At 60.6% G+C, this 13,315-nt stretch overlaps 2 protein-coding genes across 3 annotated transcripts in view; one reads left to right on the top strand and one right to left on the bottom strand.

Moving 5' to 3' along the window:
• Positions 1-3,387, top strand: part of TMEM63A (transmembrane protein 63A) — a 28,113-nt gene extending 24,726 nt beyond the window's left edge. Inside the window, exon 23 of the mRNA XM_081114348.1 lies at positions 1,913-3,387. Coding sequence (XP_080970474.1) covers positions 1,913-2,080 — 168 coding nt within the window. The 3' untranslated portion in view covers positions 2,081-3,387. The remainder of the gene's footprint in view (positions 1-1,912) is intronic.
• EPHX1 (epoxide hydrolase 1) overlaps positions 3,363-13,315 on the bottom strand; it is a 30,574-nt gene continuing 20,621 nt past the window's right edge. For both annotated transcript variants that reach the window (XM_081114350.1, XM_081114349.1), the window contains exons 3-9: positions 11,318-11,498; positions 9,441-9,668; positions 8,864-8,993; positions 8,170-8,378; positions 5,895-6,003; positions 4,255-4,380; positions 3,363-3,810 (exon numbers count right to left, since the gene is read on the bottom strand). In XM_081114350.1, the coding sequence (XP_080970476.1) occupies positions 3,609-3,810; positions 4,255-4,380; positions 5,895-6,003; positions 8,170-8,378; positions 8,864-8,993; positions 9,441-9,668; positions 11,318-11,498 (1,185 nt within the window). In that variant the 3' untranslated portion in view covers positions 3,363-3,608. The remainder of the gene's footprint in view (positions 3,811-4,254; positions 4,381-5,894; positions 6,004-8,169; positions 8,379-8,863; positions 8,994-9,440; positions 9,669-11,317; positions 11,499-13,315) is intronic.

Here is a 13,315-nt window from a genome sequence, read left to right on the forward strand (position 1 = left end):
TCGTGAGTGAGGCTACGTCGTCACCAGGCCCTGTGGTTGGTGAAGCTGATCACCAGCGTTCCAGCAGCACCTGCCCCGGTGGGTCCTCCGCTGCCCAGACTGGCTCCCCTTGGCATTCAGCGTGTGAACATGGCGCCTGCTGCATGCGGGCACCGGCTAGAGCAGCGGTTCTCAACCTTTTGGCCCTTTAAATACAGTTCCTCATGTTGTAACCCAACCATAAAATTATTTTCGTGGCTACTTCATCACTGTCATGTTGCTATTGTGATGAATCATCATGTAAATATCTGATATGCAGGATGGTCTTAGGTGACCCCTGTGAAAGGGTCGACCGCCAAAGGGGGCGCGACCCACAGGTTGAGAACCGCTGGGCTAGAGGGTCTCCTTTCCTTCCTGGGTCGGCCTGCTCCTGGGGTGGGGCTGGGACACGGGACCCCAGACTGACAGGGCCGGGGTGGGGTGGGATGGGGCAGCGGCCCCACTCTTCTCTGTTCGTTCCAGCGGCTATCTCCCAGGTGTCAGGCCCTCTTATCAGGGTCTGTCTTTGGACCGGCCCCAGGGAAGGTCCAAAGGTTCTGGGGAGACGCGTGCCCCGGAGGCATCCCTGTGGCTGTGCCCACCAGACCCGGGAGGAGGCGGGGCAGATGGATGATGGACGGCCCTCATGTCTTTTTTATTTCTCTTTGCTTTTTGCTTTTAATTCTCACCCAAGGATATTTTTCCCATTGATTTTTAGAGAGAGGGAAAGGGAAAAGGGGAGGGGGGGAGGAGAAACATCGATGGGAGACAGACACATCGATTGGTTGCCTCCCGCAAGAACCCCGACCGAACGGGCTGGGGGTGGGGGACAGGGAAGGAGCCTGAAACCCAGGTACCTGCCCTCGATCGGGAATCGAACCTGCGACCCTCCGGTGCGAGGGCCGACGCTCTAACCACTGAGCACACCAGCCGAGACAGGACATCCCTCGTTCCCAGCCTGGGTCCGGGAGGAGCAGAGCAGGCTGTGCCCCTGGGTTGGCAGCGGGAACCTGGGACTGGGAAGAGAACCAGCCGCCGTGGATTCGCTTTCCAGGGTCCCCCCCCCCGCCCCCCCCCCCCCCCGGCAGCTCCTGGGCCTGTCCTGTGCGGCTTTACTTTCCATATGAAGTGGGGACTCCCCCGGGGACCCCGCGCTGGGCAGCGCCGTTTCCTCCGAGGAATAGCAGGCGTGTGAGCTGCTTTCTGGGTGATCGTGAGAACCGAGCAATTGACTGCATTTTCTGTTCGGCTCTGGCTGCTCGGAAACTCTACAGTTGGCATAGTTTGGGTCCTGATGTCCTAAATTAATAATGTTATTTCTTTTTTAAAAAAATTGATTTCATAGAGCAGCGGTTCTCAACCTGTGGGTCGCGGCAACCCCTTTGGCGGTCGAACGACCCTTGCACAGGGGTCACCTAAGACCATCCTGCAGATCAGATATTTACATGACGATTCGTAACAGTAGCAACATGACAGTGATGAAGTAGCAACGAAAATAATTGGATGGTTGGGTCACAACATGAGGAACTGTATTGAAAGGACCAGAAGGTTGAGAACCGCTGTCATAGAGGCAGGGAGTGGGAGAGAGAGAGAAACATTGACGATGAGAGAGAATCATGGATCGGCTGCCTCCTGCACGCCCCCCGCACTGGGGATCGAGCCCGCAACCCGGGCCTTTGCCCTTGACTGGAATCGAACCCGGGACCCCTCAGTCCCCAGGCCGACGCTCTAGCCACTGAGCCACACCAGCGAGGGCTTGATGTTACTCCTTTATGTGTCCCTCACGAGCATTGCGTCCCCTCCTGCTGGGAGGAGAGGGGACAGTGGGGGAGGAACGGGGTACAGCGTCCCACGCCCACCCCAGCCGAGCACTAACGCCCTCCTTTGTCGGCAGCCCTACGTGCCCCGGATCCTGAACGGCCTGGCCTCGGAGAGAACGGCCCTGTCCCCGCAGCTGCAGCAGACCTACGGCGCCGTCCGCAACATCAGCGGGACAGTCCCGGGCCCCGGCCCGGCCCAGAGCCCCGCGGACAGCGTGGCGGCCGCCTACCAGGAGGCCTGAGGGCGGGGGAGCCACGGGGCTGGGCCGGGCCCGGCTCGGAGCCGGGAGGTGAGGAGACGCAGGTGGAGACGTAGCTTGACACGGACCCCGACCAAGTCCAGGACTCTCGTCCACGTTTCAAAGCCCCCCCCTGCTCCGAGGACCAGCCGGGAAGGGGCTCCAGCCCTTGGCTGAGGGGTTTGGGGCGGGACCGGGTGCAACCCCGGCCCTTGCTGGGGGGTCCGGGGTCCTGCTCACTGCCCGTCGCCTTCTGCAGCGTCCAGCTCTGTCGCTGGGTGAGGTCCCCGTGCCTTGTAGCGAGATCACGTGTTGGAACGGTGTCCCTCGGGGGCCACTGGTTGTGGTGACTCTCAGGTAACAGGGAGAGGGGACAGGGGAAGACCCCCCTCTGAGCACGCACCACCGCCCCCGTCTGGGCACACGTACGCCCCACGGATAACCAAAGAGCCTGAGATGGGGTCGTGAAGGTGGCCCGGGGTCATTCCGGCCCCCGCCCTCTGTAGCCAGCCGGGCACCCGGCCCTGCCCCCGGCGTGAGCTGCGCACTCACGTCTGCACCCCACTCGGGTTCTGTTTCTGTATCATGTTGCCAGCGACGCTGTGGCTGGGCCAGGGTCACCCCAGCAGCCAGGGACAGTGCGAACCCTAATAAACTGCCCGTTCAGCCAGGTGGCGAGGTCAGCCCTGTGCCTCTCAGGGCCAGTGCGTGGGCTGGGTCTCCAGTCCTCGCCTCCTCCTGTCTGCTCCCTCCTAGTGGGGGGCGGGGGAGGCGTGCTCAGGGCCTCCTGGGAGCCAGGGGAGGGCTGTGGCAGGGGAGGGGGGGGAGCTGGGTGCAGGGCTGTGGCCCAGGCAGCAAGGATGGGTAGTCCCTGCCTTTTTTTCTCCCCGAGGGATCCGGGGGCTGAGATAATTTGGGGCATTTGCTGGAGACAGCGCCTTCCTCCTGCCTCCAGGGGGCGCCCGAGTCACAGGTGGGCGCAGGTGGTGGGCAGAGCCAGGGAGGCCGCCTGCATCCCAGGGGGTGGGCCCGGCCAGGTGGCTAGGTGGGATCTGGGCACCTGTGCGGACCTGCCCCCAGCCGTCACTCAGCCCCTCGGCCTCCCCTCCGAGCTGCCCGGGCACCCCGAAGGGGATGGAGGGAGTCCTGTGCCCCTGCAGGGGTCCTGCCCTCCCGGCCAGGGTGGATGGGATCCCCTCCCCAGGCTGCAGCCCTGCCAGCTCTGCTGAAAGGGGAACCCCGCGTGGGGTCGGGGCATGTGCCGGTCACTTGGTTCCAGCCACTCTTAGAAGTAAAATCATTTATTCTCAAAGCCGTGCTGCTTCACGTGTGCGGGGGCGTGTGCGAGGGGGCGGTGCGCGTGGGGGTCCGGTGGGCAGGGGACCGAAGCAAACCCATTCCTCGGAAAAGAGGGGTCAGGGGGCCGCCTCCCGGAAGGGAGCAGGCGCTGGGCGAGGGGGCGGGAGGGTGTTTGCAGGAAACGGACAGGTGTCCACGAGGGAGCGCCCCCAGGGCAGGGGCTGCCCCGAGGTCACTGCCGCTCCACCCGCCCCACGAACTTGCAGATGTCCTGGGCCAGAAGCTCCGGCTCCTCGAAGGCGGCGAAATGGCCGCCGCGGGCCATGTAGGAGTAGGAGACGAGCTTCGGGTACTTGACCTTCACCCACTTCTCAGGGACGTGCATTAACTCACAAGGGAAGGCAGCGAAGCCGGTGGGCACATGGACCTTCATCCTGGTGGGGACAAGGGTCCCACTGAGGGGTAGGCTCGGCCGGCAGCCTGTCCCCACAGCGGGGGGCTCGCGGGGGTGTCCTAAGCCACCCCCCTCGGTTCCAATCCACGAAGAACCCTCTTTTCTGGAAGGGCTGCTGCCCAGGCTGGAGGGTGGGGTGGGACAGCCTCACTCCCCACCTTGACCCCCTCCCTCCCTCTGCTGTCCCCAGGGTCCTCCGATGAGATCAGGAAAGGGTGACGCGGACATCCCAGCCCCCTGACCCCCGGGGGGTCCCTCTGGGCGTTGATTCTAAAGGCACAGGGATTTCTCGGGACACCCCGCCCTCACCCTCCACGCCCAGTGCCCCGCAGGGCAGGCTGTCTTGTCCTTTTCTGAGTTCAAGAGCAGGCCCTGCCCCTGCTCCCTGCCTGGGAGGCCCACCCTCTCCCAGAGGCGGACTCACCGCTGGTGCCGGTCGCTCAGGAAGCTGTGGCCCATGTTCTCCTTGTAGAAGCGCTGGGAGGTGGTGATGGTGCTCGTGGTCCAGTAGATCATGATGATGGTCAGCAGGTTGTCCAGGGAGAACTTCCTGGGAAGGGCCACAAACAAGAGCTGCCCCTCTCGGCTGCGGGCACCGGCCAGGCCCCGTGCCCATCCAGCTTCCTTCCTCAGACCTCCCTGCACGGTGGGGGTGGGGTCCCCGTGCCACAGGCTGGCCAGCGTCACCGGCTACCACGATGGCAGGGAATGAAAGCAGAGTGCCCACGACGTGGGAGGCCGGCTAGCTGGTCCTCACCGTCTTCCTGGGTGGTCTCAGCCAGTCCCTCCCCCCCTCCTCGCCCCCTGAGTTTCCACCCAGGAGGCCCCTGAGCTCAGGACCCTGAGCTGGTCACCACCGGGGGTCTGGGGGCTGCGGCAGGATGCTGCACCCCTGCTCAGAGGCGGTGCCCACTCCTGTGTCCTCAGTACAGGCCACCCCGCTCCATCCTCAGATGGCAGTGCCCCTGCCAGGCCCTCGACAGACCCCGCCTCCTGGCATCCCTCAGAGCCCGGGGCCTGCACAGTCTGGCCCCAGGACCAGGAGGGCAGAACCAGCAGATCTGGGCATTTTTTTGTTGTTGTTAAATATATTTTAATTGATTTCAGAGAGGAAGGGAGAGGGGGAGGGAGAGAGAGAGAAACATCAGTGATGAGAGAGAATCATGGATCGGCTGCCTCCTGCAGGCCCCCCAACTAGGGATGGAGCCTGCAACCCAGGCATGTGCCCTGAGCGGGAATCGAACCCTGACCTCCTGGTTCATAGGTCGATGCTCAACCACTGAGCCACGCCGGCCGGGCTCCTAGGGCATTTTTATTCACCAGCCCCCAGCTTGCTCACATGCCTCCTGCCAAACTTGGGTCACCCCAGGAGGGAGCCATGGGCCCTCAGAGGTCCCCGCTCAGCCTGAGACACCCCTTTTGTTCTCCAGGCTGGGACTGCAGAGCAGGCCGGCCTCCAGGCCGCAGGGCCCCCCACTCCAGGAGGAGACAGACCTTGGCTCCCAGTGTCGGAGCACGTGGTCTGTGGACCCTGGAAAGCCCCTCCCGCTCCTGGTGCTGGGCTCCCTCGCCCCCCCCCCCCGTGTCCAGGCTCCCCCCCCCCACCCCGGGCCCCCCATGGCCTCCCCTGTCCACTGGCTGTGCCTCTGGGTCCCCACTTTCCCCCACTACTCTCCCCACCCCTCACTCACCCCACCAGCTTCCACCCTTCACCCCAGGAGTAACCACCCACTGTACCCCAGACCCTCCAGCCTCCATGACACTCACCCCTTCCGTGTCCTCCCCTGTGGCCTTCTGCCACCTGCACCCCGAGTCCGCTCCTGAACCCGTGCTCTCGAATTCCAGCTCCACCTCGGAGGGTCCCACCCCCCACTCAGTGCCACCCACAGCCTCTGCCCTCCTGCCTTTGAGGAAATCCGGGTCCCTGGAGCAGCTGCTCCCCCAGGCCTGTCTCTGCTGGACCCTGACTCGGGGCTCCGCGCAGTGAGGATGGAAAGGAGGGTGATGGGTGAGGCAGGGGTGCTGGGACCGGAGGTGGGGATGGGGGGGGGCGCGTTCTCTCACCTCTCCAGGCCGCCATCCTCCAGGTCTCGGAAGTCCGAGTTGGTCCAGGTGGAGAACTTCTCTAGAATGTAGGCAGCCAGTCCCACGGGGGAGTCATTGAGGGCGCAGCCTGGCAGGGGAAGGGGCGCGAGGGACTCAGGCCTGGGGCCCAGCTGTGCCCTGGCCCTCAGGGTGCGCCTGCCCCTCACTTCCTTAACCCTCGCCTCGGGGTGCGCATGTCTGATCAAAGGGGCAGCACCTCCCGCTGCCTCCTGGGGACCCTGACCCGTCTGGGCAGCTTCCTGCAAACGGAAGGGTCTAGGACTCTGGGTTTTGTGAGCGCCAATACACGAATGCTGTTTTTTAAAAGGTGATGTGTTTTTTTAAAAAAATATGCTATGATGAGTACACGTATGAGCGACAACCTAGAAGTCCAAAGTTGGGGGTCAGTTTTAAATATTGATCCGCCCACGAGCTGAAACGCTGGGCAGGTGTGACATGTGGCTGGGACGACCGCATGGGCGAGTCCCCCAAACATAATGTTTAGCCGAAGAAGCCAGACTTAGAAGAGGCACCGACCCCAGAATTCCACTTCATGAAAAAAGTACCAAGACAGCCCTGGCCGGTTTGGCTCAGTGGATAGAGCGTCAGCCTGCGGACTCAAGGGTCCCAGGTTCGATTCCGGCCAAGGGCATGTACCTGGGTTGCGGGCACATCCCCAGTAGGGGGCGTGCAGGAGGCAGCTGATCGATGTTTCTCTCTCATCGATGTTTCTAGCTCTCTATCCCTCTCCCTTCCTCTCTGTAAAAAATCAATAATATATATATGTGTGTGTGTGTATATATATATTTGTAAGTACCAAGACAGGCAAAATGGATCTGTCCCAGCCCCAGGTCAGGAGGTGTTGCCCTGGGGGCAAGGGGAGGAGACTGCCTGGAAGAGGGGTGTCTGGCAGGCCGGCCAGCCGCGTTCTGTCTGGTTACATGGATGGGTGGGTTCCACGTGTGAGAACCCATCAACCACCACGTTAGCGAGTTTGCCTGAAGGCTGGGAAGGGGAGCCCGGGGTGGTGGTGAGAGGTGCCAGGGGACGGTCGTTTCTGTTTTTGTTCTTTTCGCGTCCTTCGATGTTTCGAACACGAGCGTGGGTCACGCTGTGATCCCGGGGGGAGAACGGGTTTTACGAAGGAAGCGCCGTTATCTCCATGAGCGGCTTAGCGTGTGGCGAGCTCGGGACCGTCCTGAGAACGATCGAGGACTGTGAAATGGGCAGACTGTCCCGGGAGCTTTCTGAGTGGGAGTCGGGGAGTCACCTCACGGGCGCTCCCAGGGGATGGGACTCTCTGGGTCCCCTCCTCCCTGGCCTTAGAGCTGGTTTAGGGGCTGGACACTGTGGAAGACGGGTGGTCACACACGCAATTCTTGTTCATAGGGAAGCAAATGGGGGTGTAAATGGTTATGACTGTGGATTCTGATGCTCTGCACCCCCTAGCCCCTTAACGTGAGGGTCCCTAGCTGCCTGCGCATTATGCCGTTTTACATGCCACCGGTTCCTTCATTAACCAGCGAGTGAAGGAAAACCTGTAACCTGTGTTCATTGTCCATTTGTAGGGCCTGATCTTTTGAATTTTTTAGTCTTTTTTCTAACGATCCTTTAACACAGTGGTTCTCAACCTTCCTCATGCTGCAACCCTTTAATACAGTTCCTCATGTTGTGGTGACCCCCGATTTCATTGTTACAAATTGAACATCATTGAAGCATAGTGATTCATCACAAAAACAATATGTCGTTATCTATGTGTTTTCCGATGGTCTTAGGCGACCCCTGTGAAAGGGTCGTTCGACTCCCAAAGGGGTCGCAACCCACAGGTTGAGAACCGCTGCTTTAACAGGATCCTGGTGGCAGAAACTTGCTGGGTCCTCCCCTGCTGTCAGGGGGACCCCCCTCTGGGCCCTGGGGCACCCCCTCCTCTGCCCCCCCCCGGCTTCCTCTCCCTCCCCCCGACCCCCCACCGCTCTCCATCCCTCAGGGGTGGAGGGGTCAGGGGTCAAAGCCACCAGGAATATGACAGCTGCCAAACGGGAATGTTGGGGAGTTGGATGGCAACCCATCAACTCACTTCTATGGAAAACTGCAGTTTAAGGGTCAAAAGAGCTCCGAGACGCTCAAAGAGGTTGTCACCTGTGAGCGGGGCCCCAGGGTGGGGGCCGGGGGTCCCCTGGTTGGGAGCCCTCCTGGATGGATCGGATGTAAACCGCCTCCCCTTGGCCCGCGTGCGCCCCCTCGCGGCACGCACCCACGGTGTCCGGCTTGGTGCACTGGATGTGCATGTACCCGCTCTCCCGGATGAGGCTGTAGAACATCTTCTCCTTCAGGGGGGACATGAGCTCCATGTCCCTCTCCGTGTAGCCGAACAGCTTCCGGAAACGCGGCCCCAGGAACAGGGTCAGGGTGTGGAAGTTTCTCACCACGAAGGCCATGTTCACGTGCAGGCCCTTCACGTGGCTGGGGGCGGAGAGGGGCCGGGTAAGGCCGGCGGGGGGGGGGCGGGTAGAGCAGGGAAGGGAGAGGCAGAGGAGGGAGAGGACGCCAGGGCCAGCCCCCTTCGGCACCCGCCCCTCTCGGGTGGCCATCGGAGGCAAAGGGGCAGGTTGGCGAGAAAATACAGTGTCTCTAGAAAGTTCTGCTTAGGTATTTGGTCCATTAGGAAGGTCTATTCCCTGACCTTCCCCTCGTCCAAGTGGGCCTCTCTGCCTGGGCATCTGGCCCAGTGTCACCCACCCTGGTCGGACGGTGTCCCCAGGGCCCCGGGTGCAGCTGGACGCCAGGGAGCCCGCCCCCCTCCCCTGGGCTCAGCATCCCAGCACCCTCCAAGGCTCCACACCGTGTCCCGGGGGTGGGAGGGGGGCAGCGTGAGCCCCCCTGCCAGCTGCACGGACGGCCAGCAGGGTGGTGCACACACGCATGCACACCCCCCCAAAGGACCTCACCTGGGCACCAGCTGGGCGATGTTGGTGCAGATCAGGGACCCCCAGTCCCCGCCTTGAGCGTAGAACTCCTGGAAGCCCAGCCGCAGCATCAGCTTATAGAAGATCCTGGCGGTGGCCACGGAATTCAGGCCTGGTTGTGGGAAAAGGGGTGGGGCGGGTGGGGAGAGACAGCATCATGGAGCCGTCACCCCCATGTCCTGTGAAATTCCTCACCCCCGGCCCCAGGCTAGCCAAGAGCAGCTCAGGAGGACAGCAGGAATCCTGGGGCCCAAACCGCACTGGGCATCAAGCCCGCAGCCCGGGCATGTGCCCTGACCAGGAATGAAACTGACCTCCTGGTTCATAGGTGGACGCTCAACCCCCGAGCCACGCTCTCGGACCCCAAGAAGAGGCCTGGGCCTTCTGCCCAAAGACAGTGCCCTCCTTTGCCCTCCTCCCTCCCTGCCCGCCTCCCCGGGCTCAGGAGGAAGCTTCCCAGCTGGCTCCCTGCCTCCTCCTCCCAGGAGAGCCTGTGGGAAAGCCTGGCCCCAGGGGAGGAGGGTGAGGGCCCCCCACCCCGGCCTCCAGCGGCCCCTACCCTTCTTGGAGGACGCCTCGGAGTAGCCGTAGCCGGGAATGGAAGGGCAGATGACCTCGAACACGTGCTCGTCGCTCAGGCCGTGGCTCTTGGGGTCCGTCAGGAGCGGGATGATGTTGTAAAACTCGTAGAAGCAGCCAGGCCAGCCGTGCACCATCAGCAGGGGCTTGGCGGTGCGGCCGGCGGGCAGCTGCGGGGGCTTCACGTGGATGAAGTGGATGTCCAGCCCTGGGGGGGGGCAGAGCACAGTCACGGACGGGGGCCAGGGCCCTGCAGCTGGGGAGCTCGCCAGCGGGTTCTGCCACCTCGGCTCCCCATCCTGGGACACAGATCACAGGAGAAACAGCAAGAGCCACCAGCGCTGCCGAGCGCTTACACTCACACCCGCTGCACGGGCCTTCGCTCAGCTCCACGGCCTCCCTGTGAGGACGGGGGACTCCGTGAGGCCAGGGCAGGGCAGGGGCTGGGGCTGGGGCTGGGTGGTCGTGCACTGTTGCTTCCCAGACCAGGTCCTGGCTCATGGCAGGCTCACGAAACACTTGTTTAATAGTTTAAATATCGGGGGGAAATGCCCCATGTATCTTAGCCACAGAGTATGGGACAGATTGAAGTTCAACAGTGCCCTGGAGTGCAATACAGCTGTTTATTTTTTTAAAATATATTTTTATTGATTTTGTACAGAAAGGAAGGGAGAGGGATAGAGAGTTAGAAACATCGATGAGAGAGAAACATCGATCAGCTGCCTCCTGCACATCTCCCACTGGAGATATGCCTGCAACCCAGGTACATGCCCTTGACCGGAATCGAACCTGGGACCCTTGAGTCCGCAGGCCGACGCTCTATCCACTGAGCCAAACCGGTTAGGGCTTAGTTGGGAATCTTGCCTCCTCTGAGGCACAGTGCAGGATGGGAGATTATTTTTAATTCAAGTTTGATCGCATTGTCATTTGGGTATAAAATTAGAAAAAAAGCGCACAAAACCCGTATAGACATACATGCTTGGGTGTCCACTGGCTCTCCCTGGGAGCAGATATCTGGGGGGATTGGGGGAGGGGGAGGGACTGGGGAGATTGCTTTTCCTGCGTATCCTGCTGTACTTTTTTTTGAATTTTAACTCTTTGAATTTTCAAAATTTCCTCCTGTGAGGAGGACACGTTCTCCTGGTTTCTCTATTGGCCGGTGGTGCCCGCAGGCTGCGCCAGGCCCAGGCTGCTGGGTGAGGAGCCAAGCTGGGCTCAGACGCAGTGCTGGGCCTGGTGGGTGGTGAGGGGAGGGTGTGGGGTGAGGTCATGGCTTTGGGCCTGAGCTGGGACCGGCTGAGCAGCTGCGTCCGGCCTCGAACCTCCGCCTCCCTGTGACTCGGTCCATCGGTCCATCGCTCTGGGGCGGTGGGCTGAGCAGCCCTGGAGGCCTCGGTAGAGGCTGGTCGGTGGTGGGAGGCCATGCCGGGGCGAGAGCCAGAGGCTCACCACAGACCAGGGAGGATGAAATGGTGCGGTGGGTGGGGACGAGGACAGAACTGGGGTGGGGGTTGAGCCTTGAGCAGCCAGCCTGGAGCACAGGGGTCAGTGCAGGCCGGGAGGACCTGGAGGATGTCGGAACGCGAGGGAGGAGGACAGCAGCAGACAGAGGGGAAGGAGGGCGGCCTTGGACCAGCCCCAGGCGGGGCGGACAGCGTGGGAACCTGGGCTCCCACTGCTGCCTCTGCTGGGATTCTGCGTTCTGTCTGCATCTTGGGGTAACTTTTAAATAACACCTCAATGACCAGCCCCTGGGTCCTGGGTCTCCCCAGCTCTGTCTGAGTCACGTCCAGCGTCTGCGAAGGCCGTGCCCGTGACATCGCCCCCCCGCCCGCCCCAGGCATGTTGGAAACATACCTTCGATCTTCGTCTTGAAGTGAGGGTATCTGTTGAGAACGGCCACCTGCTTCCTCCAGTCGAATCCGTCCCGCCAGTAGGAGAGGACCTTCCTCAGGTAGCTGGAGTTAAAGCCGTAGTGGAAGCGGCTGTTCTCCAGCGGCGGGGTTAAGCGGACCTTCTCGATCCTTCGGTACAAATCCTGGAGCAGCGCGCGGGGCCCCGAGGAGAGAGGGGTCGGGGGGCAGAGCTCAGAGGAGGTACGTTTCCGGAGGACAGAGCTAACCCTGTGCTCCCGCGGCGGCAAAGCCAGAGGGCGCGGAGGCCCCCGGCCTGGCCTTTCCCCCCGGGCATCGGGCTTAACCCAGAAGAAACCTCTGCGTTTCCCATCACAGTGGCTGTTCCTAAAGCTCATGCTCTTTACTTTTTCAAATATATGTTTTTTTGTCTTTTAAATGTATTTTGATTGATTTCAGAGAGGGAGAGAGACAGAAACATCAATGATGGGAGAGAATCATGGATCGGCTGCCTCCTGCACGCCCCACACTGGGGATCGAGCCCGCAACCCGGGCATGTGCCCTTGACCAGGAATCGAACCCAGGACCTTCGAGTCCACAGGCCGACGCTCTATCCACTGAGCCAAACCAGCTACGGCTAACATATATATGTTTTCATTGATTTTTTTAGAGCGAGAGGAAGGAAGAGGGATAGAGAGCTGTGTCCTGACCAGGGACTGAACCGGTGACCTCTGGGTTCGTGGGTTGACACTCAACCACGGAGCCACACCGGCGAGGGCCCATGTTCCTTGCTTTTGACTTCAGGTTTATTTCTCGTCTTTCAGTGTTTAAATCAGCGGTTCTCAACCCGTGGGTCGCGACCCCTTTGGCGGTCGAACGGCCCTTTCACAGGGGTCGCCTAAGACCATCCTGCATCTCAGATATTTACATGAGGATTCATCACAGTAGCAACATGACAGTGATGAAGTAGCAACGAAAATAATTTGATGGTTGGGTCACCACATGAGGAGCTGTATTTAAAGGGCCAGAAGGTTGAGAACCACTGGTTTAAATGTATGAACAATATGCATCTTTCATCGATCTAGGCTTCTGTGTGCAGGAGCTGGCCAACCTTTTGGATAGAGGGCCAGGTAGACGGTATTTTAAGCTTTTGACCGGCCACTCCTCCGCTCTGTCCTCCAAGCACCATGGACGGTGGTCCGTGGAGGAGTGAGTGTGGCTGTGTCCCAGCAAAACTGTAGGTGTGGACCTGAACCTGAATGTCATATAATTTTCACGTCATGCAACATTCTTCCTCTTTTGATTTTTTCCAACCATTTAAAGATATAAACACTGCCTGGCCGGTGTGGCTCAGTGGTTGAGCGTCCACCTATGAACCAGGAGGTCAGGGTTCGATTCCCGGTCAGGGCACATGCCCGGGTTGCTGGCTCGATCCCCAGTAGGGGGCGTGCAGGAGGCAGCCGATCCATGATTCTCTCCCATCATTGATGTTTCTCTCTCTCTCCCTCTCCCATCCTCTTTGAAATCAATAAAAATATATTTTAAAAAATAAAATGAGAGAAAGCATCTTTAAAAAGAGGTAACTATTCTTAGCATGGGGCTGTATAAAATCAGGTGGCAGGAGGGGTGTCCCAGGAGCTGTGGTTCACCCACTGGGATGTACAGCACCGAATAATTAATATATTATAACTGAGCTGGGACAAAAGAGGGCTCAAGTCGGATGGGCGTACATCGGACCAAGACAGCAGCCCTGGCTGGGGAAGTTAGTTTAGCTGATGGAGTCTTCCTGGTGTGTCCCCCCGCCCCCCCGGCCCCAAGCATTGGGGTTACCCCCAAACAGGTTTTGGAAAGTTAGGCTCTGAGCCTAAGAACCCTCCAAGGGAGCTCTCCCCAGGGCTCGGCCTCTGTCCTACACAGCGAGGCCTCATCAGGTGCTGCAAGGAGCCGCACCTGCCTTCTCCTGGGGGCGGCCAGTTTCCGCTTTTCAACAGCCCCTCCTTTC

The sequence above is a fragment of the Myotis nattereri genome, assembly GCF_964212035.1.
Source record: "Myotis nattereri genome assembly, chromosome: 20".
Taxonomy (NCBI): domain Eukaryota; kingdom Metazoa; phylum Chordata; class Mammalia; order Chiroptera; family Vespertilionidae; genus Myotis; species Myotis nattereri.